At 43.1% G+C, this 24,530-nt stretch overlaps 1 protein-coding gene across 6 annotated transcripts in view; it reads left to right on the top strand.

The window, feature by feature from the left end:
- The window catches only part of sdk2b (sidekick cell adhesion molecule 2b), a 303,380-nt gene that overhangs the window by 212,952 nt on the left and 65,898 nt on the right, over window positions 1–24,530 (top strand). For all 6 annotated transcript variants that reach the window (XM_061027783.1, XM_061027786.1, XM_061027781.1 and 3 more), the window contains exons 3-7: window positions 4,908–5,014; window positions 8,615–8,762; window positions 19,745–19,878; window positions 22,715–22,826; window positions 22,973–23,163. In XM_061027783.1, the coding sequence (XP_060883766.1) occupies window positions 4,908–5,014; window positions 8,615–8,762; window positions 19,745–19,878; window positions 22,715–22,826; window positions 22,973–23,163 (692 nt within the window). The remainder of the gene's footprint in view (window positions 1–4,907; window positions 5,015–8,614; window positions 8,763–19,744; window positions 19,879–22,714; window positions 22,827–22,972; window positions 23,164–24,530) is intronic.

The raw sequence follows: 24,530 nt of genomic DNA, 5'->3' as shown, positions 1-24,530 counted from the left end.
GACCACAGGAACATCAATCAATCTCTGTCCGACACAGCCGGGCCCCCACTGACTCCCCCAACCTGCTGCCAACGCGCTCAGCTCCGCAAAGGTTAATTGTATTCATTATATAAGGGACAGAGTGAAAGAGGGAGACAGACAGAGAGAGAGAGAGAGAGAGGGGGGGAGAGAGACTTGTCTAAAGTCACCCTGAAGGTTCTGGCTGTTCGGTGAATCCTCCGCAGGCCCCTTGCAGGGTTAAACTTGGAGCAGCGACGCCACCTGTCAGCTCTCGGCCTCGTCTCCATCCAAAGTCTGAGGCGTCTTATCATTTTCTCCCGCTACTCATCGACCATATTCCATCATACGCGCCTCATCTCCCTTCCATTTATGCACATCACATGTACGTAATTGTATTAATTTAGTTGATGGAACATATGAAGGGAGTCACACATCATTAATAACGCCTCCTGATTAGTTGATTAAGCCTTAACAGACTTTAGGGCTAAAACTCATTTAGTCCTTTGGGTCTGAACTGACGCTGCCGCTAATGAGGTTTGATAATGCTTCTCTTTTTTTTTTTGGTACCGATATTAGCAGCTTTTGAAACCCACTTACCGCCCCGATCCCTAAATACTCTGTGTGCGCCGCAGATGGTCAGTGTCAAGGTTTTGCTCCATTGTACGGCCTGCCCTCTGTTTCTGGAACGTGAGCGCAGCCATGAGCAGAACTACAAGATCACGCGGGAATACGGAGAACAGCGGAGATCATCTTTCTGATGATGTTTTGTTAGTTATTTTGATGCTGGTTTTGATGTAATGTTGACAGAGTGATTAAAGATACGATCGTGACTGCGTGTGTTGTGTTTTATTTTGAAATCGACCGGACGCTCTGTGCGTTTCCTTGTCTGACTTCCTGTCCGAGTTGTCATATTCTGTCCAGCTTGACGCATGCGTACTCTGTCGAAAAATAGACACTCAGCGTATTTGAAACGGAGCAGAGCGTAGTGGCGCTGGTTGCACGCTCCGGAGACAGGCCGTGGCGCTCGCTGTGGAAACTCAATAATTGACTAGAGTGGCAGCAAAACTTCGGCGTAGTGCGCGGCGTAGTGCGCGGCGTAGTGCGGGGCGCTGACGGGCCGCGGCGCGCAATGAGTATGTGGAAATTGGGTGTTAGACACAGAGGCGCTGCTTGTCAATAGGCAAGGCAGGCAACTACTTGGGGCCCCTGGCCAGTAGTGGGCCCCCAAGGGCTGACAAAACCTTAAATCACAGAAGTGCCTCAAAATGTGCAAATTTCGCAATGACAGTGAGTAGAAAACCTCCCAAAGGGGGCCCCACCTGACAGCAATTACTCTCTATTCCCTGCTTGTTGTCCAATGCCCTATTGCTGTGAAAACCAAAGTTTGTCAATGAAAGATACCGAAGGAAAATTAAGAGGAATACTCTGTATCGGAGTGAAAAATAATAATGAAAACTGGTTTGAGGGGCCCCCAATTATTTTTTGCCTAGGGCCCCAACAAACCCTCAGAATCACCACTGGTTAGACAAACAATGGTAAAGTGTATTTTGCATAATATGTAAAATACATTCATGTATGCACCAGCGTCTCATTTTGTTCTACTGACTTTAAAGGGTCACTAAGTTCATCGTGCATACATTGGTGTTTTTTTGCGTTTCGTGATGTTCATATCTGAACACCAAATGATGGAACATCCTTTGAAAGAGTTGTGTTTGCCATCCAGTTCAGACGCTTGTTGTTGAATCTCTGCCACAGAGCATCGAAGTTCTCGTGGATTAACAGTCAGCTTTTCCTCCTTTTCATTCCTGACTTTGGGTGTTTTATATTTGATCATCTATCAGAGAAATTTAAGCAACATTACCCTGAACGTCCCCAAAGGCAAAGATGTCTGAACTTACTTAAAAGGAAGATTTATTTTTTTTTGATTTTTTTTTTTTGCCTGATCAAAATCACAAGGAGTTCAAAAGATATCTCAGCTCTCCCCGGACGGGTATGTTAAAATATTTAGATTTGATATGTGGTTTAGTTCAGTGTTTGGTTAGTTATTTTTTCATCGCTTCTTAGAAAGTATCGTTTGACTTCTTCCTTTCTCTTTGGCTTTTGGCAGTTGGAAAAAAGAAACTTTTTGTCTGAATTTTTCAAGACTGCTGATGTGTATTTATGCAACTGCAGGGAGATAAAAAAAAAAGAGGCAACTGGTGGTTATTGTTTCTGCTTATTTCAGAGGAATTGCTTTGACGAGGGCTTCTTATTGTGACTCAACAGTCCTCGTTTTTGAACTCCGAGTATCAAGACGTTCCTGCTAACAGCTTGTTGAAAGCACTCGTGATCTTTGGGACGGCTCCGTCTCACTTCTCTTTCATTATACCGGAGCTCCTCTCAAACAAGAACTCACTACGAAACAAACTCTTTAAACAAAAGGTTAACTCACAGAAAACTTTCCCACAAATTGAAAGTGGTTACCATAGAAACCGGGACCTCCTGTCACTGGCGGGGTTACGCTCAGACACCCTGCCTTGGCAGTGCGCTGAGCACGCTCAGGCACATATCACGCGGAGAATGTGACAGCAAAGATGGCCAACACGTTTCCGGGTGGCGACTGTTTCACCTCCCACAAGAAGTATTTGTTTTGACGAGAATGCGTTGTTGCTTGAGGGACTCACATTAAACATGTACAAGTCGCTGTCAGTCCTGTTCACAACGTTCGCCATTAAACAGGCCGTTTAGAGACCCTCTATGCAACCACTTTTAACAGTTGGCCGCTCCATACATCTCCCACTGCTCCATCATTTATTCGTTATTGGAAAGCAGTTAAAATGTTGATGCCCTGGCATGCTGAGCTAAACGGAGCTGCCCAGATGACCGATCTCTGAAAATGAATTACTTGAAAGACCAAAAACAGGCAGAATTCATAGTGGCTGCATGGAGCTGTTGAGGTCATGGACAGATATCCCACCAGCACTGTAAATATCGAAGAGAGATGTGATCAGCTTGACACAAAACATAGATCGCCTCTTTATCCCTTTTAACATTGAGAGTCCATCACATCAATCTGTAACAAATCTCCTCGCGTCACTCCACCTTTGTACAGGGGCGGCTGTGGCTCAGTCGGTAGAGTCAGTCGTCTCTCAACCAGAAGGTCCAGGGTTCAATCCCCAGCTCCTGCAGCTGAGTGTATGAATGTGTGTGAATGGGATTAGTTACTTTTTTTTAAAGTGCTTTGAGTAGTCAGAAGACCAAAAAAAGCGCTATAGAAGCTCAAGTCCATTTTCCATTTACTTTTACATTGAATCCCAAATTTAACACCCCAACATTGGCAGCAAGTTTGGGGGTCTCAACAGGAAGTTTGGGGGGTTTGATCCCCAGCTCCTGCAGCTACATGTCCCATGTGTCCTTGGTCAAGACACTTAACCCCAAGTTGCTCCTGCTTCTTCATTGGAGGCGTGTGAATGTGTATGAATGGGATTAGTTACTTGTGTTTGACACTTTTCATAGCAGCCTCTGCCATAAGCGTGTGAATGGGAGTGATTGGTACGCTGCTCTCGTGCATTTTGAGAATAAAAGAACATTTTGAGATTTTTTTTTTTTCAAAGTAATTTGAATCTTGTCTCATCAATTTTTAAAAGAAAGTACTCCAGTACTTTAACTCACGAAATATCTTGACTAAGCAACTTTTACTTGTACTGGAGTGATATTTGACCAGGAGTACTTTGACTCAAGTCATGAAGTTGTGTACTTTTTTCCTCTTCTGTATAAATGACAAGAAAAAACAACTCTTTGGCCCCCGTTCTCTCCTTTAAGGGGGCCATGCTGGACCCCATCTCCTGTGGCTAATTCACTTACTATTGAAAAGTACCTCATACCACCCCGTTCTAAAAATACTAAACTATCCCTTTTAGAAACTGGGACCAGCAAACGTTTGACACTTTTGCCTGAAAAATTATGGAAATGGTTTATCTGTTATTAAAATAGAAGATTAATATTTCGATGGTGTCAGCTTTACTAATATGATAAATGAAGTTAAAGCACATATTCCCATACTTAATTGTGCTTCTTTCTGTGTGTATTTGTTATTTTTTAAGTGTGTTGTTGCCTGTATGAGCCGTGTAATAGTCATATTTTTTTCTTAACTCTGATTTACAGTGTGTCTCTGGCTCATTGCCACGATGAGTTTGAATTATAGCCTTCCTAAAGTGTTTGCAAAATAAATGAGAGCCAGCATCATCACTCGCCACTTAATCTTCTGGCATCAGCTGTAACACCAGATGTGGCTCAAGATACAACATACATCAAGCCAATTGTTAGTCCACACTCCACACAGCAGCTTTTTTTGTTTTTTAAAAGGACATGTAACACTGCCTCCAGCTGGCGGGGAGGCGGTACTGCCGCCACAGCTAGACACTAAAGTCAAGGTCACGAGGAGAGTGTCAGCTGCTGGAGACATACGGCTTCAACCTTTGTCCCAGGGGGATTTATAGCACGAGTGTGTGTGTGTGTGTGTGTGTGTGTGTTTGCATAGAAGACATCCCAATACAAGTGTTTGTTGTGTATGCATGTCGTTGTAAGTGTGTGTGTGTGTGTGTGTGTGTCCTGGGAGAGAGCTAGGTTGTGGTAGCTCCTTTAACCTCTCGAGCATCATTATTGTTGGAATAAACAACAGCTAAGCTCCGACGTCCTCTGTGCCCTTGTTGCGCTTAGGATGGTCTTAGGTGTGTGTACATGTGTGTGTGTGTGTATAAGTGTGTATTCCTTGTCAGCATGTTAGTGCTTACAAATTAACAAATGCTCATGTGCGCCTACCTTTGATTCCTACTTTTTGTCTTAATTAGTTTACTGTGATTTAAGAGAATTCTCATCCCAGCCTTGTGTGTGTTTGTGTTTGTGTGTGTGTCTGTGCTTATTAAAAGGTACCTAATCCCTTCGTTGGACCGCTCCCATGCTGGCTTCTACCGCTGCATCGTGAGGAATCGGGTGGGGGCCCTTCTGCAGAGGCGCACAGAAGTACAGGTGGCCTGTAAGTATCATGCACGGGGACGCAGGTGAAACACAGATGAAAAGACCCAGTGGATGTATAAATGGATACAGAGAGAGAGCGAGAGAGTGTGTGTGTGTGTGTGTGTGTTTGTTTGTGTGTGTTTGACTGCCTGCAGAGTACACAGTCAGTCCACACTCTGCTTGCCTTTGCATCAAGGACTGACTGGGGAGGGGACAGATGCCGGCTGGGTGAAAGATCTACCTGCATATCATTCAGGGTGTTATCCACCCCCGACAGCTGTTCCACTCAGCATTCTCATCAGATTAATATTGTCGCCGTGGTTGTTTTTAACTTTGCTCCGTTTCAGTATGACCGCCGCTTATTTCCTTCTCCCCTCGCTCCTTTGTCAACAACATCTGTCGTTTTCACGGTGAAACACGGCGCTCAAACGAGACGCGTTTCTGTAACAAAAAAAAAAAAAAAAAATCCAATGCCACTTTCTGGCTCCCCCTCATCTTGTTAACAAGCTATTTACTGACGTGACGCAGCGGTGTCTGGAGTGTCGTTACCTCAAATCCACCCCCCCCCCCATCCAACCTCCCCCTTTCCTCAATAGTCACAACCATCCCACGCCCATTATCCTGCCTTTCTCAGGGTGTGCCAGGTTCACTGGGTTTCCCCCTTGTTCCAGCGACATTTGAGTGGATGTGACACAGCACTTTACCTGACTGAACAATGCAGCCAACCAGGCGTGAGGGAGAGGAAGAGACGGCGAGGGCCCTAACAATCACAGCAGTCATCTTCGTCTGCACTCCTTCTGTGTCCTGTCCCTCCAGGGCGGCCGCAATCTAAAAATGTTCCTCGTTTACTAGTCATCTTTAGTTTGGCTGATGAAACCACTCGTCGTCCACCACTCTAAGAATAGTTGTCGCACACTTAGGATGACATTTCAAATACTTTTTAATACATTTTTGAGGAGATTGGGGGGAAAAAAATGGTTGTAGGTAAGGGGCTACAACATAAACATCTCAAATCACAAGCTAACGACAGTGCTAACAGCCAAAGCGGTAACATTTATGATTCTAAATTTGTAAAAAAAAAAAACAACATTCATAAACACTGAGCATTAATGTAACACTATTAAATAACTTCTTTGGTCCCCTGAAAAAGTTAGTTAGGAGACCTCTGCTTTCTTCGAAGGTGATTCCTTTGGCTTTAGCTAGGCTAGTAGCTGCTAACAAGGTAACCAACAAACGAATAAAACAGGTGCTTTGTTAACGCAGTAAGAACAATACACACTTAATGTGCACTATGGAGATTTGTTAGTGAAATTGGAAAGTTGGAGAAGTGAAACAAGTCTATGCTATATTTTCTGAACTTAATACATAAACTTTATTCAAAGGAAAAAATGTTTCCCTTGAACACTGGAGCTAAAAAGCTACCAGGAGAGTTACGGTTTTCACTGTTGCGGGCCCACCACTATACCTTCTCTCGTAGCATTTCATCTTCAGACATTTTTTGAGGGACCAGTTTTTCTTTCTAGAGTTATGAACATACACCACAGAATCTGTACACTTCTCCAACTTTCATAATTCTGGGAATGGGAATATTGGACATGTAACTGCCAACCCGGAGTGCTTCCTTCTTCAGTTAGCTTGCTTTCCAATCGGCTATTAATGTGTTCCATGTTGCAATCCACAGAAAGCATGCTTGGCTGTCCTTGGGCTTGCCCTCCCAACACAACCGGATATCGGAATGTGAATATTGAGCGTGTTAAATGTCCTTTTTTTTTAAATTGGTGCAGCCACAACAATGCTCTTCCAAGGAGATTGGATCACTCTTACACACCAGGAAAATCTGGAAAGATAATCTTTAGAACCTTTAAAAAATTGAGTCTTTGCTTACATTTGTCAGTAGGGGGGAATTCAGGCCAAAAATTGTCCTGATTATCTTGTAGTGACAAGTCCTTATTAGTACATTTAAAACAGACGCACAGTCAATTGGAATATTCCTTTTGGAATAAATGAATAATATATAAATAAAATAATTTTCACTGCAACCACCTGACCAATGACATTTTGGACGATTAAGATACTTTCGGTTAACGTTTGTTCAGCTATAAAGCAGTCCTGTCTCCCTTCACTGTGTCTTTTATTTTGCTGCCCCCCCCCACTCCTCCCTCCGTCCATTTTTTGTTGGCCAACTCTGCTTCCTATTTATTTCTTGGCTTGAAACCCACTGCTTTCCATTTTCGTGTTTTTTTTCCCACCTCTTCCCATTTCCATAATTCTCCTCTCCCCCTCTCATCAGTCGCTCGTGAAGGGGTACAGACAGTGATGCAGAGTCGAGAAAAAGGGGGGAATTAAGGACAACCACTGGAGAAATGGATGAGGCAGACACAGGAGGGAGGGGAAAGAGATGTGGAGATCTCTTTTGCGAAAGCTCTCCTATTGAGGCGGTATACAATTAGGATTGCAGAGACACACCTCGGAGAAAGGGAAACATGCCGAGGCATTAGAGTTTAGGCAGTGGGAGGAGGACATCACAGCAACCGAAACCGCAGATCAAAGTCGGGATTTGCACACTTCCCAGATTTTCATTTAAGCTAAGCACCTCAGCTCTATGGCAAAGCCAGATTACCTTTTTTTTTTGATTCCCTTTGAAAGAGAAAAATAAGATGTGCACAACCATTCCTATATCCACAGTTCATAGCCCGCATACCTTGATCCCCAAAGATATCATCATTGCTAGGCTGTGTTAGCGCTAAATTAAGTGTTTGATGTTGAGATCTCTTTGTTTCCCCTTGAATTAAAGTTACAATTCCAACCTCCTTTCCAGTTCTCTTGGAGACAAAATGACAATCTCTTCACTCTCACATCTTCAAAACCAAAGTCTGCACTTTGTCTGCCAGACTGCGTTGGAGGAGGAAAATACAAAAGTCTGCTTGTTACGGCTATCACATAAAGGTTTACCGTCAGCATCAGCCAATATGATTGCAGAGGGGAATTGCACAGCTGAGATCGAAAAAAAACCCAACAACAATTGAAGTAAGGGACAATCGGCGCAAAAATCCATCAAATTACCCCAAAACAAAAAACCTGCCCATAGATCTCACTTACAAAATGGACTGACCACGGAGCGGGGGATATTAATGCAGCGTTGTTGTCAGCTTTAAAGACATAAAGAGGCACAGGAGGAATAAAAAAGCGCTGTAACAAATGAAATGTATTAGGAGATAATAGAAAAGTGGCAGCTCCGGTCATCCAGCATGTTGAGTAATGCGTACATTCAGAGAGTGATCGAGATTGATTGCCCTCCGTGCATCCACACAGAAGGAGATGCAAAATGAATATGAGTCCATTTAGTGTCCCTCTGTGAGTCATTACATCTCGGTTCCTTTCTCGCTCCTTTCCTGTACTTTGTAAACCATGGCAACAACACAGTGCTGTCCATCAAAGGCGCTCATTGTCACATTGCACAACAGAAAACAGATGGCAAAAGAACTGCGGGGAACAAAAGTCAGAATGAAGTAAAAAAAATAAATAAAAGGGAAAATTGCGCCTTTGTCTTCACATTCTCTTTTTCTGACTCTCTCTCCTTTGTGTTTTCTGTTTGTGTGTTTGTGTTTCTTTCCTGCAGTTATGGGCAGTTTCGAAGAAGGTGAACGCTCCGAGTCGGTCTCTCAAGGAGAGGGCGCAGTCATCCAGGCGCCACGCATTCGCAGCTTCCCCCAACCTCAGGTCACCTGGTACAGAGACGGCCGCAAGATACCACCCAGCAGTCGCATGTGAGTCTTTTATTTTCCCGCTCGTTTGGTGCCTTTTCCTTTTTTTCAGTGGATTCTCTTCTGTGCTTTTTTTTTACTTTGATCCCGATAATATTTTTTTAGCTGCCTTGTCTGATCCAGGGGGGTCAGAACAGCATCTGTTCCCAGCTGTCGTTTTGTCATTCATGTTGCTGTGTTTTGCACTAAAGAGTTCTTTGAGTGTCTCCTGCTGAACAAGGTCCAAAACCAAAGCATTTTGGCAGAGCGAGAAATGAAATGATCCTTTAAAAAAAAAAAAACCCCGACCTGGAACTTCTTTGTATCTGATCTTTGGCTCTGTCTCTTTTCATTTTGGTCCCAAAATAGGATGTGTGATTTATTTACTTTTTGTTCTGGGGTGATCAGTATTTTGCCAGCCAGTTAGTGGTGTTGTTTTTGCGACACCTCCAGAACGCAGTCGGGCCAAACGAGAGCTGGAGCTGCTGACAGCCTGAAACGGGATTGCTGTTTTGCTTTTTGCATCTCGTTCACTAACAAAAGAAATGTGTTAATGGCTAGGTGGATTTGGAATTACATTTTCTCTCTCTGATTTGTCATTTTGCCCAAAAAAATTGAGTTGTGGCCATTTTTGATCTTTGTTTGCATGGGATTGGTCTTGTGTTTCCTTTTGTTTTTGTTAAAGGAATCTTCAAATGTACTGATATAATTAGATGAACTCTAATGATTAAACTTTGAAGGCCTCCCCCCAACAAGACAGGATCAAATTGATCCAGCTGAACTGAAGAGATTGCCATCTCTATTCCCATTTATTCTTCTTGCGCGTCAAAAACCTGCTGTGCCTGCATTACCCACAATACAACCTGATCACAGACGCTGCATGTTGTCATTGTGCTGTGGTCGTAGCCTTGAGGTATTAGCCTCCTGCGGACATAAAAACCATCTGTAACCATGTCAAGTGACACAACACGAGACAAATCCATTCCTGTTGAGCCATTCAAGGCTTCATGCGATCTTCTTGACATTTGCATATTGATATTGTAGCTGCTTCATCGTGTAAATCTCCAGTCAAGGTGATTGTGTCTCTGCTTCTCTTTCAATGATTGACTTTTTTGGTGCATGTACGCACGTTGTTTGTCATGCACACATCTCTGGAAGACGTTCTGCTTGTGCGCTTGCCCAAGTGTGTGTGTGTGTGTGTGTGTGTGTGTGTGTGTGTGTGTTTGAATGGCACTCATCCCCATCTCATCACATCTGCATTTCTTCGCAGTGGGAGGTGACCTTGCCCTTGGTTAGAGTGAATCTTTCTTATCAGCTCCTCATCATCAGTAATCATACTCTGACCTAGAATGACAATGAGAGAGGCGGCAAGAACCGACGGAGGAGCTTGAAGGCTGCAGACGGGACGTGGGTACACCGGTTGCTTCGACTCTCTATTTGTTCTGTCTCGTCGTGGAAATCGCTATACCTTCTTGAAAGTCATTCAGGATAAAGGTCAAAAAGAGATATGTGGAGATGGGTGTGCGCATTGAGGATCCTACAAGTATGAATCTGAAGAGGTCGTTGTCACACAAAAGATAATGACCGATCACACTTTGTCAACAGTTTTGTCAAGAAGGTGCCTCTTTCAACTCTGTTTCTTTAATTGAGTCTCTCTCTCTCTCTCTCTCCGTGTCTCATTTATTTCCTCTGTCAAAGTCTCTCCTTCTGCTTCCTGCCTTCCACTCCTTTTGTCTCCCCTACCCACCACCCGCAGTGTTGATTCTCCCCATCCTCGCTTCCTACCCCTCTAGCTCTGAGAATGCTAATGCCTAGCGCGCTACCAAGGTCAGTGTGTGCAAATGAGCGCGGTTGATAAGAGGCGGCCCTTTTTTTTTTTTTTTCTTATTGAAAATCATTTAATTGAATTTGATTCGTGCCACTAGCGGTGACTCTGTAGAGGCATCAAAGTCTCTCTTGTTGGGGAGAGATGGAGGGAACGCAGAGGAGAGAGTTCTGTGCTGAACCGCAAACATGATGAATGCTCTTCCCAAGGACTCCTGCCCTAGGAGTTGATTCTATCTTTGTCTGTCTTAATATTGTCACTGCTCTGTATAATATAAGAATGCTTATAGTCCTTGAGAGAATTACATTTGCAATATCTATGCGTACATTGTGGAATATCAACGGAAGGACATTTTTTCTTTTACCCTCCCACCTTGTGTTTTGAAATCCATTTTTTCACATTTCCCGTCATTGACCCTTACTTCTTCCATCCCTCCTCAGGTGTCAAAGCTTTAATTTGCAGGCTTTCCAGGGGTTTTGTCCTGCTTCTTGTCTACGTGATTCAGAAATCACACCTTGGCCAATGAAGGAAACTGGGAACAAATTCCCAGAATAAATGTGGCAATCACGGGCAACAAATCTAACAAATCTTGTATTTCTCTTATATTTGAGGCTCTTACTGTAATTAGTGGAGTAAACCTGGAACAATCTTGGAAATTATAAAGTTATATCTTATATTATCAATGAATACAATACAAATCTGTGTAGCAGAGATATAGTGGAAATTTCCATTTCAAATTGTGTCGCACGGATGGGAAGGGGTTGTTCTTGGCTCGTCTTGTACATTACCAAATTTCTTTCTGCAAAAAATACAAATCCCTTTAATACCTTTGCAGTTTGTTTAAGAGACAGGGAAGACAGTTACTTCCACTTTACTTTTAAGCAGCTCGGAGTGATTTAAAGGTCAGAAAGAAGGTTCGAGGCATATTAGTGTGATGAGTCTAAAAATTTGGGATACATATTGCAGACATGGTTTTCAATTGAGCAGAAGATACCTGGTACATCATCTCCTTGTTACAATACCATCACAGGGTCTATGTTTGTGATCAAATGAGAACAGGTTTGTCTTGATACCAAAACATAGTAGTTGCCTGAACTCTGCTGATTTAGCTGACCTCTCGTTTGTCACTGGTAATATAAAATATCACATTCACAATGAAGGAAAGATGAATGTGTAATCGAAGTCGCTGAAGTCCCCTTCTACTATTATTTTTTATTTATATCTTTAAGTTTATATCACGGTTCCTGCCAGAAAAGGGTAAGGTTTATCAACAGCTCTGATATCGGAATGAACCGGCCACCCATGCAAAGTGTTATCCAGTCCACAGGGGTTTTAACATCTTGAAGTGTTGGTCAAACACTGTGGTTCAAGCGGAAATATCTCAACCATAATTTAACCGATTGCCATGAAATTTGGTACAGCCATTCATAATCTCAAGAGGAACACGCTTTTGTTGATGTTCATCCTCTGAATTCTCCTATCACACCACCATCTGGCTAACATTTGGGGTGTAAAGTGAAATCTCTTGATGACTATTCGCTAGAGAAAGCTCCAGATGTTCCTGTACACTCGAGCATTAGAAGTAGCAACTGTTCTGATTCTTGAACCATCCATACAGCATTGACATCAGGAAAAGGCTAATCTTTCTTGAAACCAGGTTAAAATTTTAATTTCATAAAATCAATGACATCTCCAAATGTCATCTCCTTCAAATACCACATCAGATATTGAAGCACATTGGAAAGAGATCCGAGCTTTAACAGGCATTTGAACCCTGCCCTAAGAGTCAGGGGTGTTTGCCAGTTATTCGTAGCATGCCGTGAACTCAGCACACCAACCACGCTGTGGATGTGTGAAGAAAAAACAGAGAAACTTAGCTAATACGGCATTTTTTGCTTCCCTGCTGCCAGTTTTCCCCTGGCAAGCCAGCGTCTCACTGTGGCACTGTGACTGCTCTATCTTTGCCATGTGGCCTCTGCAGCTGTTATTCTTGGCGAGTCGGCAAAATACTCTGGTGCTGTCTCTCGCAGTGCATCCACAAACTTGCAGATTCACTTATTGCAGGGTTACTCCCTGATAGTCTGATACTCTGTCTTCTTGTTCACAGTCTAGAAACGGTGTCCTGATTTGTTTCAGAGCTGAAATGTTTGGCCGGGCATCAGATTAAGCTGCCTTGCAATGGATCGGTTGAACCTGGGTCCTTAGGCCTTTTGTTGTTTTGTGATGTAGATGATGCAAGGCGAGTAAGGACTTATTTAGCACCGCCAGTCATTATTCTTCTCTCATTGAGTGGGAACGCTTTTGGCAGCGTCTTTGCCATTCAGCTGGCGTGATTTGTTGTGTTATTTTGGAGACTTAATGTGGTGTATAATCAGACGTTCCTTCAGTAAACACATTTGCCAGGAATTGTAGTGCTGCTGGCTGAAGGGTGATTCTGCTGCGAGAAACAGCGGTGGAGCCTGTCCGCTCACTATTTCACCACTGACAACAACTTGGTTTTCTCTCCCAGAAACTTTGCATTGACACTTGGGCATGGATTTATCTGCATTACACTGGAAACAACCTTGTTGAGGCGTCCGTTAAGACAGAACACGGAGGATCCTGACCCGGAGGAGTCAGTGGGAGGACATCCCTGACACACACACATTGCAATTCCCTTGAGTAATCTGCTGTGGCTACTGATCAATTAATGGCCCCTGCCTGTGATGCTCAGGCCCTGTCAGTCTGCTATGGATTCCCCATTAGTCACGAGGGCCACTGAATAGCCAAGCCCTTCCTCTGCATTTCCCTCTGACCAGCGGCCCAGCATTAGTCATGAACCCAACAATCTGCAGGTCAACAGGGAAGGGTTGTCAAGGAGAAACAGCTCTGGCAACAGAGAACACAATCATGTAAGTGGAGGCCCAAAGTATTTTCTTGATTAATCCTTTGCCAATTTCCATTTCCCAGTGCCAAAGGAGAAATCCTCAAGTGGCTATTTTTGTCTTACCGACTGTCTAAACCCAAAGCATATTAATTTACAATGATACAAAAGCAGCAAATGAAGCTAATGTCTAAAAATAAGAAATCACAGTTTTATGGTTGATGAAAAGCTTTATATAATTTTAAAGAATTAGTTGGTTGATTTTCTGCCAATATACCAAAAAACGAATAGTTTTAGCTCAACAGCTACATATGTATCCGAATTGTGCTGATTGATGATGCCATCCTTCATCACCATTGTGGCACTGAGCCCTCTACCATTATAACCATTATACCATAATAATCAGAAATTATAAGGACAACATCTTAAATGGCACCATAGCATTTTGAAACATAATATGGCGGAAACATGTTTAAAAAGGGCTTTATCTATTTCTTATTCAGACATTAACAGATTAGAGACTGACTGAGCAGCCAATGGACTTTTCTTATTGGTTAAAAGTCCGTGGCCTGTGAGCTGAAAGAATGTGGCCCAAATGACTGCCAAATCAAGGTGGTGGGCCATGACACCTCTCATTTACCCTATGGATGTCAAGTGTCCCAATTGTTCAATGATCATATGAAACCCCACTTAAGACTTGTTAATATTCATCAAACTACAATGGGAAAATAGTAAGGGTTTTGGTATCTGTATAACACCCAAGTATTGTATTGGCACCAATATTAAGGGATAAAGTTATTGTCTGTTGATTGTTTCCTGAATCAAAACTTAGTAGTATTGTCTTGATTATTTCCAGGAGTAGTCCAGAACCAGAAGTTATCCTATTTCGGATTTCATAAAATCAGTAAATTCTTAAAAGAACGGAGCTAGAACAAGCAAATGTTTGGTATTTCTGTTAAAGAATGACTCACATGTAATCAATTTTCCGCCTCCCAATGGATCGATTCATCCTTCAGCTGTAGTGTAAAAATGTGTGATTCAGAAAGTGAAAGAATATAGGGATTCAGGCCTGTTGTGTTCGGCGTTGTAAACACTCATGGTTACTCAGCGGATCGAGATGCATCCCTATATTTGACCTTGTAGTGCACTTGGGACATGCTCTCCTTCTTCACACAGCTTGGTTTTTGTGAACACTCAACCAACCACGAGCAACGGGGGGACCAGAAAACGAACAGTGAGCCACAAATCTCTAGTTCATGCCCCCGTCGGGAAAACAAGTGGCTGTTTTCATGAGCAAAAACTCCCTCACTTCCCTCTTCTCATCTCTCTCTCTCGCTCTCTTTCTCCTCCATCTCTCCATCCGCAGGAGCTGTGGCTTTTTTCATCACAGGTCCATTGAGCAGTCGGGCATGCAGCCTGCCCGCTCACACTCACTCTTCGTTCTCTCTCTTGCTTTCCTTCCCCTTTCATCTCTCCACTGGCTGTAGTTTGACTCACACCTTAGCCGGCCATGTGAGCTGCTTGATCCCGCCGACCCGCCTCTCCCTCCCGGGGGGAAGCCATCAGCCGCAAGGGCCATTTGTCTGCATGTAATGGAGGTCTGAGGCTGTGGAGCGAGGTTAGGCCCCTCATGGCCCAGCGGAGGGGGACAGCCACGACAGATGCCAAAACACTCCCGAGCGCGTGTGTGTATGTGTGTGTTAGAACAGGCGCTGCTCTGTCACACTGTGTCAGGACTGGATTACCACGATAAGATATGCATACAGACTGACAGTTAGTGGTTGGATGGATACAAAGATGTGCTCTTAAGATAAAAAAAAGTTGCCAGGGACGATGTGTTCTCAATTAAAGAGCGCAACCCTGGATCATTGTTTATTTAATTTCCTCTGTAATGTAATTTATTAGTAATAATGAAAATTAGAAAAGGGAAGCAACAAGTGGCAAATGAAACATTTAAAATACCATCTCTCTTTTTCAGTCAAACGTAAATCCTCATTATCATTATTGATTCAAGTGCTACAGAATCATTGTAAGACCGGCAGCCATTGAAAAGCCACCCTCGACGCCAAACACAAATAAATTGATCAGCGAGAAAGTAATTGCGTCTGAGACTAATAATGCATCATGCTGCAAGCGGAAACTGCGGTTGCACCGAAAGCTGCGCGGTCAGCCAAGATGTTTCTGAGCAGCTGTCCAGCCTGCCAGGCTCTCCCGTGGACCGTAGCTCTTTCTGGAGAACAATAATGGAGAAGGAAATTGGATCGGAATAAAAAAGGGAAAGCGTACAAAGATGCAAGAGTACACATAAAAAGCCGACAGAGACGGGGGGGCATGTTCACACATATCTGATTTGTCCAAATTTCTTAGCTCTGTGGCTTGATAAATCCGCGCACCGTGCCAGATGCGTGGTGAGGCGTCGTTACGAGCAGACAGCTGCACGCACACCACTGAGAGACTGGGGAGTTGAATAAGGATGACCCGAATGCTTTCATTCAGAGGATGAGAGAGATACAATAAAACAAAGAACACACCAAAACAAGACATCAGCAGTCTGTTTTAAAAGCAAACATATTCCCACAATGGACGTTGACATTGAGCTCAGGAAAGTAAGCTAAAACCCTCTTTTAATGTTTCTCTTCTGATTACATACATACATACTACATTAAATAAATATAGGGATTGGAACACACCACTGTCATTTAACTGCCTCTCAACTGAAAATACATGTATTTACATATTACACATATAGTATACTTACTGATCTTTTGTTTTGAGCAGCTGAAATAAGCTTTCAACCACTTATTAATGCTAACAAAAATTTACATTTTCTTTTTATACAATTGGACACTGTTAAACGGTAATGTTATCTAGTAGCCCATGTGACTGAAAGCAAACTTAGAGCCTAGCTAACAAGTTAAACCGTGATTAGAAAACAGCTAAAAACAATAATAAACCACTAACTTTCAACCTCCTCCTAGTTAAAGCCATCATTAGCTGGAAATGTTTGCTTCTCGTATAGCGTTGTGTAACTCTTAAATGTTATAGCTAGGATGTGACTGAACGCATACTTACAGCCTAGCTAACAAGTTAAAACTCCATCAGACAACGAAGTCAATAATAAACCACTTCCTAACTTCCACAACCTCCTAGTTAAAGCTATCATTAGCTAGAAAAGTTTGCTTCTCGTATAGCATTGTGTGACACTTCAATGTTACAGCTAGGATGTGACTGAAAGCTACATTAAGCTTTAAGCTTACTTTACCGTAAGCTAGGCATATTTGCCTTTATAGCTTCATGAAATGATCGTATCATTCCTGTTTAACAATGTTGTATAATCAAAAAGAGTCTAACAGCTAAAGTGAGCATTTAGCCACTTGCTAGCTAACATCAACTATAAATAATGTTAAACTATAGGTAAAGGGTATATTTATTTCAAATGGTAATGTTTGCTTGGTAATTGTTGAACGCTAACATTAGCATCTGTATGTAAATAGCTTAAAGGTTGTCAAAAGTGTTTTTTTTACCTTGAAATTTGATTGAATATCCCCCCACATTTCCACTATTTATTTCTTTTAGTTGGTAATCAATGAAGATACAGTGAAATAAGGAGTAAGGGTTTGTTAGATTTCAGTTCTTGGGAATTGCAACAAGAAACTCAGCACAATGACTGAAAAACAGCATTCGAGCTTATCGCCCTTTCAGTATCGTCGGAGGTAAAAGGCTGCAGTGTGAATATGGAGAGTTTCACCTGATTTAAATCTCCCTTTTCCTGTTCCTTTGATGTATTTAAAGCCATTCAGGGTAATTGGCTCCTTTAATTTCTTCCTGCATCATGTGGTCTTTGATCCCCGAGGCCCAGCGAGTACAGTTAGCGGTAAGATCTGCAAGAACTCGGTGTGCAACAAAGTTTCATTTGACCCCCACTGCAGTTTCTCTGATTGCAGGCTGAGGTGAAAGAACACTCAGCATGGGAGCACATTAAAATCAACTAGCCAGGGGAAAAATTGCCTCCTGCTCCCACTAACACTGATGAAATCTAGACCTGTTTTGGATGTTGGTGAGATATTAGCTGCAGCCTAGTTTTGAAGGCGCTTGTATGTGGTTATTTAGTAGTGAATGGTCCTTTAAGGGACAGGAAATTGAGGGTAAAAATAGAAACAAGAGCTTGTAAGATCACCTCATACAATGCTTGACATTATCCCAGAGAAAATAGGATGTCCCCTCCAGGTCATACATTACTTATCAGCACCGCCCTGTATATTTATCTTCAAGAGTTTCTTACGCGACAGGTATGTTAAGCCCTGGATTGTGTCCCCGTTTTAGAAAGGTCCCGGGAAGTCACCTGGGATCCATTCAGCGCTTTGGACACTTCCGTTCAACCCGCATCCCTGAAGGGATCCATAATTCATGGCCGTGCGTCCAGGATGTCACCGCTCCAGCGAGCTAGCATTAAATATTTACCGCAGATCATAAGCTGCAGCCATTGAGGCCTGCCAGCTCCTTTAGGAAGACAGTTTTCAGTCTCAGCATGCACGGGGAATCCCAAATGAGCCCATTGCCTGGCGCTTCTTGAGATATTTGACAATCAATCAGTCCGGGGAAGGCACTCATAAGTCTTCATACTGTAAACGCTAACAGCACAGGTAAGCTCTATGCAGCAAACAGCGCATATAACTCTCTCCTGTGTCGAAGGCTTTTCCTTTATACATCCCTGGAGCTATAATGGGGATTTAAGGAGGGTTTATTTTAACCTGCATATGTGTTCAGTGTGTGCTTGTGACCTTTTTTTTTCTTGCGCTATTTCACTTTTTTTTTTTCTCATCAGCTCTCTTGCTGCCTTGAAAAGGCACAGCAGGTACTTAGATCCCCCCACTGATGAGGTCTTGGTAAGGATGGAGGAACAAGTGGTTGGAGGACTGTAGTGGCTGAGATTGGTTGGAGGAGGAGGAGGAGGAGGAGGAAGAGAAGGACAGTAAGAAGGCCCGTAATCACCAGGGAAACAGGAGCTGGAAAAATAGCTTAAATTTGCACGACAGGGGGTCACAAGTTTTGCAAGAGTCAAAGTACTTTTATAGAGGAAGCAATGACCCGCAGTAGATCTAAGATTGGGTTTATATTGATTACTTAGACATCTGTTTTCGGGCTGTCAATAGCGCCGGGAACTTTAATAGAAACATTAAACAGACAGAAATGTCACAGATTACAGATAGTGAGTCAGAACCACAACCATTGAAACGATCATGATAAAACTTGTTGGGCTACAGAACATTTGTGTTTGACATTTTCCACTTGTGTCACATCATTTAAGAAATGTGCATGTTTTTTTTTTTACTTTTAAATACTTGACTCCTAAATACAGTATGGCAGCTGTTGTGAGTCTGTTGGGACAGATAACCAGTTATCCCCCTTCCTCGCATGCCCACCTCCAGCATCTGGAGGAATGGATGAGGTGAAGGAGAGAGGGGAGGGGGGGTACGTGGGAGGGAATAGTCGATGGAGGGATAAGACCGGAGGAAAAGATATATGTGGAGGAAGGCACCCAGTTGGAATGAGCTATATACCTCCAGATTGTTGAACAGGCGCAGATAATAAGAAAATATTGATTGTAAACATAGTCGGGGGGCTGTAACACCAGGCGGCGGCGGCGGCGGCAGGGAGGGGGGGGTTAGGAAGTCTTATCCCTCGCTGGTTGCTACATTGACGAGGGAGGACTTGATAGAGTCAACAAGACACAAGGTATTATCCCCTATAGGACACCTGCTGAAAAAGGGATCAGCGCTTATTTATTCATATACTTCACTTCAGCAGCTGACGGCGAAGACACTGTTGCTGCCTGCCAGAAGTGGTCAGCTGCCAAAACATGGAGGGTTACAAATAGCCAATTAAAAGCCCTTATCGTGATCATATTTCACACCATAGGCAGAAGTATGAACAGGAGCGGATGTCAATATTTCTGCTTGCTCAGTCAGCACCGACACGTTGTTTACACATTGTAAATCGATATACCTAATGCAGCCTGAGCAGCGTAATTAAAATGTTAAAATGTTTAATGCCCTTTTCAGTGGCCGGGATCAAGTGGACACACTGCCAGACTTCAAACATATTTCGCTTTAATGAAGCAGTGCAGTGTTACCTTTTTAAGGAAGATGAAACACATCTCCTTTTTTCTCCTCACAAGATGTTTCCTAACTTCTAGCTTTAACTGTCTCACTTGATTCCGTTCACACCTGTCTGACTTCTCCGCTCTTGCTTTTTTTTTTCTCTCGATATGCATAATTAAATTAAGAAGCTCTATTTGTCTCGCTCTTGTCTCTTCAGTGCCATCACCCTGGACAACACGCTAGTCATCCTGTCCACAGTGGCCCCAGATGCCGGGCGATACTACGTCCAAGCCGTGAACGACAAGAACGGCGAGAACAAGACGAGCCAGCCCATCACGCTGTCAGTCGAGAGTGAGTAACCACACCACTGTACACGCTACGGACTGTATAGAAAAATGGACGTCATGACAGCTCCCAAAAAAAAGTGAATCCAAAACATTTTTTGATCGCCCCCTGGTGGCTGCCTAAAGTATATATATAGCATATTGAACAATTATCTCAAAAAATGTAAAATCAGTTTTTCTCAAACATGTATTTTTTGATACTTTTGATGACTTAGTTTAGCTGAATATAGAGAAGGTGATATTGTAGATGCAGTATTTTTTACATCTCCTATTTCTGCTCTCACTTTAAAGTAAAGGATTTGAAACCCCCTGCCACCTCTGTGAGCCACCTAAGACGCTGAACCGTTCTGGTCAGATTTAATTTCATTGCACTCAAGTGTATCTAAACCACGTAAACACATTGTAGCCGGAATACACACACACACACACACACACACACACACACACACACACACACACACACACGCAGGTAAAGAAAGCTATAGGGAGGCACAGGCGGACTTCAGTTGCATTCTTATAGCTCACATAATGACAAAAACAACAACGACAAAAAACCCTAGGATACACGAATCAAAACAATTCAGTCTGCTCCAGCTCAGCAGAGTGAAATATAAGAGAAGCCTCACCGACAGCATCTTATGACATGCTACACTGGAGTTCAGTATGGAAGTGAATGAGGAGAGTGAGCGAAGGATATTACAGTTGACAACACACGGGAGCAGAAATAGCCTGTGGCACATATGGAGAACAGTGGCAGAGTTGATTATACTTGTGCTCAAACACACAAACACACACACACACATACCAGTGACACCACACATAAACAAACACACACTGGTTGTTTCAGGTAATATAGGGAGCCTAGTGGGAGGTCTCAACTTGGCAGGTCTCAAGGAATCATGCCAGGCATTTACATGAGCATTGCACACAATCTCAACATATGCACACACACACACTCAGAGGAACACATGTGCCCCCACACAAACACACCTATACACATTAATGTTAAGACTGCCAGGGGAGAGTTGTTTGAGTGAGAGCTTGCGTTTTACTGAATGTGCTCGTGTATCAGTCAGTATCTGTTCCTGCAGCGATGCCTCTCACAATGCATTTCCCACGAGACATTGCTGGCTCCAGCAGTACTTGCTTAAGATTTGGCAAGAGCAAAGGTCAAGGTGAACTCCAAAGGGGACTAGTGTTTCTCGTGTTACAATAATCCGCACTCGTGGGCAAAGTTTGAAAACTTTAATTTGACTCTTTGCCAACCCCACAGTTCTGTGTCCGGAAGAGTGGCAGCCTTACATGTCGGTGTAGAGCGTTACAGGGAAGAGGACCTCGTTAGTGGTCTTGCCTCACTCTGCCGCAGTGTATATCTGCTGTAATGCATTATCCGCTTATTACATGCTCCCAATCCCAGTTTGACTTATGCTAAGCTAGGCTAATCATGTAAAGGTCCGGGCCCAGGGGGATTTAAAGGGGTTCTAATCAAATGTATGCTCACAATGAGGAACACAAATGTCACAATGTACAACTGTTTTAGGACTTTCTGCTGTAAAACACCAAAAGATAGAATTCCTATGGTGAACTTGTTGTTATGAAATGGTGGTCTAATTTGTATCAGCCTCGATGTGACATTTTTTTTTTCTCGCACCCCTGATGTTAAGTATGTGTGTCCGTGTTCATGAGTGCACACATGGCCTCTACACATCGTCTAATGACCCCAGATTGGTGAGATTGAGTCATGACAGGCCCTGTAGCTCCATCTGACATGTGCAGCCACAAGCACACTCCCAGGGCTCGATGGGATTGACGGATCAGTGTGAGTTTATCACAGACATGACACACGTCAAGCAGCACGCGCACGCACTGTGCTCGCACTGCCACAGGCTGTCTGTTTTTGATGCTCACTACACACACACACAGGCAGGAAAATAGTAGAGTTTTATGCACATGCACCGACACACATACACAGCGCAGCTTACTCGCCCCTTTTGCTTCATGTTTGTCAGGCAGGATTTTTCTATTCCTGTTCCTGGTTCTGCAGCAGACGTCTTATTATTCACAGTCAGTGCGCTGTCTCAACCTATCCGGCCTAACTCTCGGCCAGAGCTCGGATTCAGTGTGTCCACCGGTCAGTTTCAATATTTCACCTTGATGAGCACCCTCGGGGTCTGATTCACCAAGAATGAGATTGCGACCGCTAATGAGTCAAAGAATTGCGCATCATTGCGTGCTCCGTCTCAAAGTCTAATTCACAAATACTATACTCAGATGCAGACATGCCCGAATAGTTGTCCTGCTGCTCCGTGCACTTTGCTCTTGTTTGGCATCTGAATGTGGACAAAAGCTGTCTGCAACTTTACGTCACCACACACGTGGATGAAGTGTCAAGCTGCTGACACTTATTTTGAAGTCCTACAGAGGTGTAATTGTGTTCTCGATCACTGTGACATCTTATAATTTACTACCTCGTTGGCATGGCTATTCGAACCGATGATATATATGCCTCATTTAAATATGCGCAACCAGCACAGAAGCACAGAGACGCTAATTGCTCTTCAGTGCAGTTATGGTTGCATTTAACCCCCTGTGTGTGTGTGCTCTGGGGTCTTTTTGATTCATTTGCACAGGTTGAGCTGGTGCAAAATCCATGGAATCCTTTTGTGAATCCTCAGAGTGCACCGAGTGGAAATAAAATGTATAGGACACCCCAATCCAGAGAACTCACAACTCTTTATCTCAGCTGTGTTTATCTGCTTAGATCATTGCTCCTTGCTTAACCTCTCCATGTGTGTGCTTTTGCGTTTGTGTGTGGTGAACTGTGCGTCTCTCTCCCTATCTAGATGTTGGAGGTCCGGCAGACCCCATCGCCCCCACCATTATCATCCCTCCCAGGAACACCAGTGTGGTTACAGGCACCTCAGAGGTCACGATGGAGTGTGTAGCAAACGCCAGGTAAACATGAGGAGCTGCAGGGTCAAACATAATTTTTATTTAGACACCCAATTTTCAACTTTTTTAGAGAAATTCACTTTGAGCCTTGAGTCCTTAAGTGACGACCAGATGAGAAGACATCTGATCCTGTCCTTTTCCCTCTCCAGGCCTCTCATCAAGCTGAGCATCTCGTGGCGTAAGAATGGTGTGTTGGTGTCGAGCGGCCTGAGCGATTTTAACCGCAGGCTGACCATCCTCAGCCCTGTGGTGAGCGACTCCGGCTTCTACGAGTGCGAGGCCATTCTCCGCAGCAGCAGCGTGCCCTCAGTCAGTCTTGGGGCTTATCTGCATGTACTAGGTAAGATTTATGTACCTCTATGACGCTCTTTACACTCAAAGATTTCCCCCAAGACTATCACTGCACACTCAAACTTTGGCAGAACCATTGATGTCTGGCTCTAAATGTGCGCGTATGCAGATGATATTATGCTGTTCATTGCTTCTTAAGTATTTGAAGATGGAAACAGCTTTCATGCTAAAGTGTGAGTGTCTTCTTCATCAAGGTGTCTTAGTAGCTCTATTCATTCACTACATTTCCAGGATATCTTCAGTTGTTTTTGTTACAGCGCCCCTGAGGAACATTGCACTGAAGAGAGAGAACACAAACATTAAGCTGCAATGAGCTGCAAATTCACAATTAAATAAACCATGATGGGAAAGCTTCAGTTTATCTGCTGCTGCTCAGTCAGAATAGTTTCATCGTTCATTTCCCTCATGTATTGTTTGTGTTTTGCGATTTCCACCACTTAGCACAATGTTTGATTTTGTGCTTTTTGTATTAAAGGAATAATGTGCAACACTTTACACATAAAGCAGAAATCAAGTATATCCTGTGTAAATGTCTCTCTGAGTCATGACTGTCTACATGGAGTGAGAAGCATGAGTCCCGCTGGCTGTATTGTTGTCGGAGCTGTGTTAACAGGGTTTCAGTTTAGGACTAGAGAAAAGAAGAATATCATACTCAATGCTTACTTGGATGTCATGTGTCAAGTGTCTTTATATCATGGTCATTCCGATCCAATTTATGTTCAGTATGAAGCTATGAGTTAACTAAAGTGTGCTAACATTAGCCTGCTACCACAACAATGCAGACCACAGGCAATTACAGCTCCAGCAAAGGACAATTTTGTCCACAGCTTGCCCGTAATGGTGCTTAATTATTGTGTGTTCTAATCCATAACTACTCCATGCGAATGCGAGTTGAAGGGGGGTGTCGCCAAACAGCAGTTTATTTTGGTTTCATGCTGGTGCTCAAGTGCGACATTTAGTGGATCAAAAAATCACACATTCTTTCTTCAACAGTGTTTTTTTTTCAGCATTACAAGATTTACAGTGAATTATCGTATTGTTCATTCCTGACTTTTATTTCCTAAAGGGACTCCCTGTTTTCAGATTTAAAATTTTATTTTGGTATGCACATATTGAAGAAGAAATAATGTAATTATTTATGATGTATTCTTGTTGTCTGTGCTTCCAGATCAGCATGACAACCCAAATGAAAAAACAACAACATTGTGTCTATATTTATACACATGCATCAGGCAAATGTGTGGGAGTAAAGCGAAGCATTTACGTTCACAAGTTCAAATAAAAGAGCTTGTTTGAAATTTACATAAATATTACAAGTCTCATGGTGTGAATATGGCAGTGAGGGGGAAGTGTTAT

The sequence above is a fragment of the Labrus mixtus genome, chromosome 21 (genome assembly GCF_963584025.1).
Source record: "Labrus mixtus chromosome 21, fLabMix1.1, whole genome shotgun sequence".
NCBI classification, from domain to species: Eukaryota; Metazoa; Chordata; class Actinopteri; order Labriformes; family Labridae; genus Labrus; species Labrus mixtus.
The sequence above is the reverse complement of the archived record's forward strand: the minus strand, read 5'-3'. Positions and strand labels throughout refer to the sequence as shown.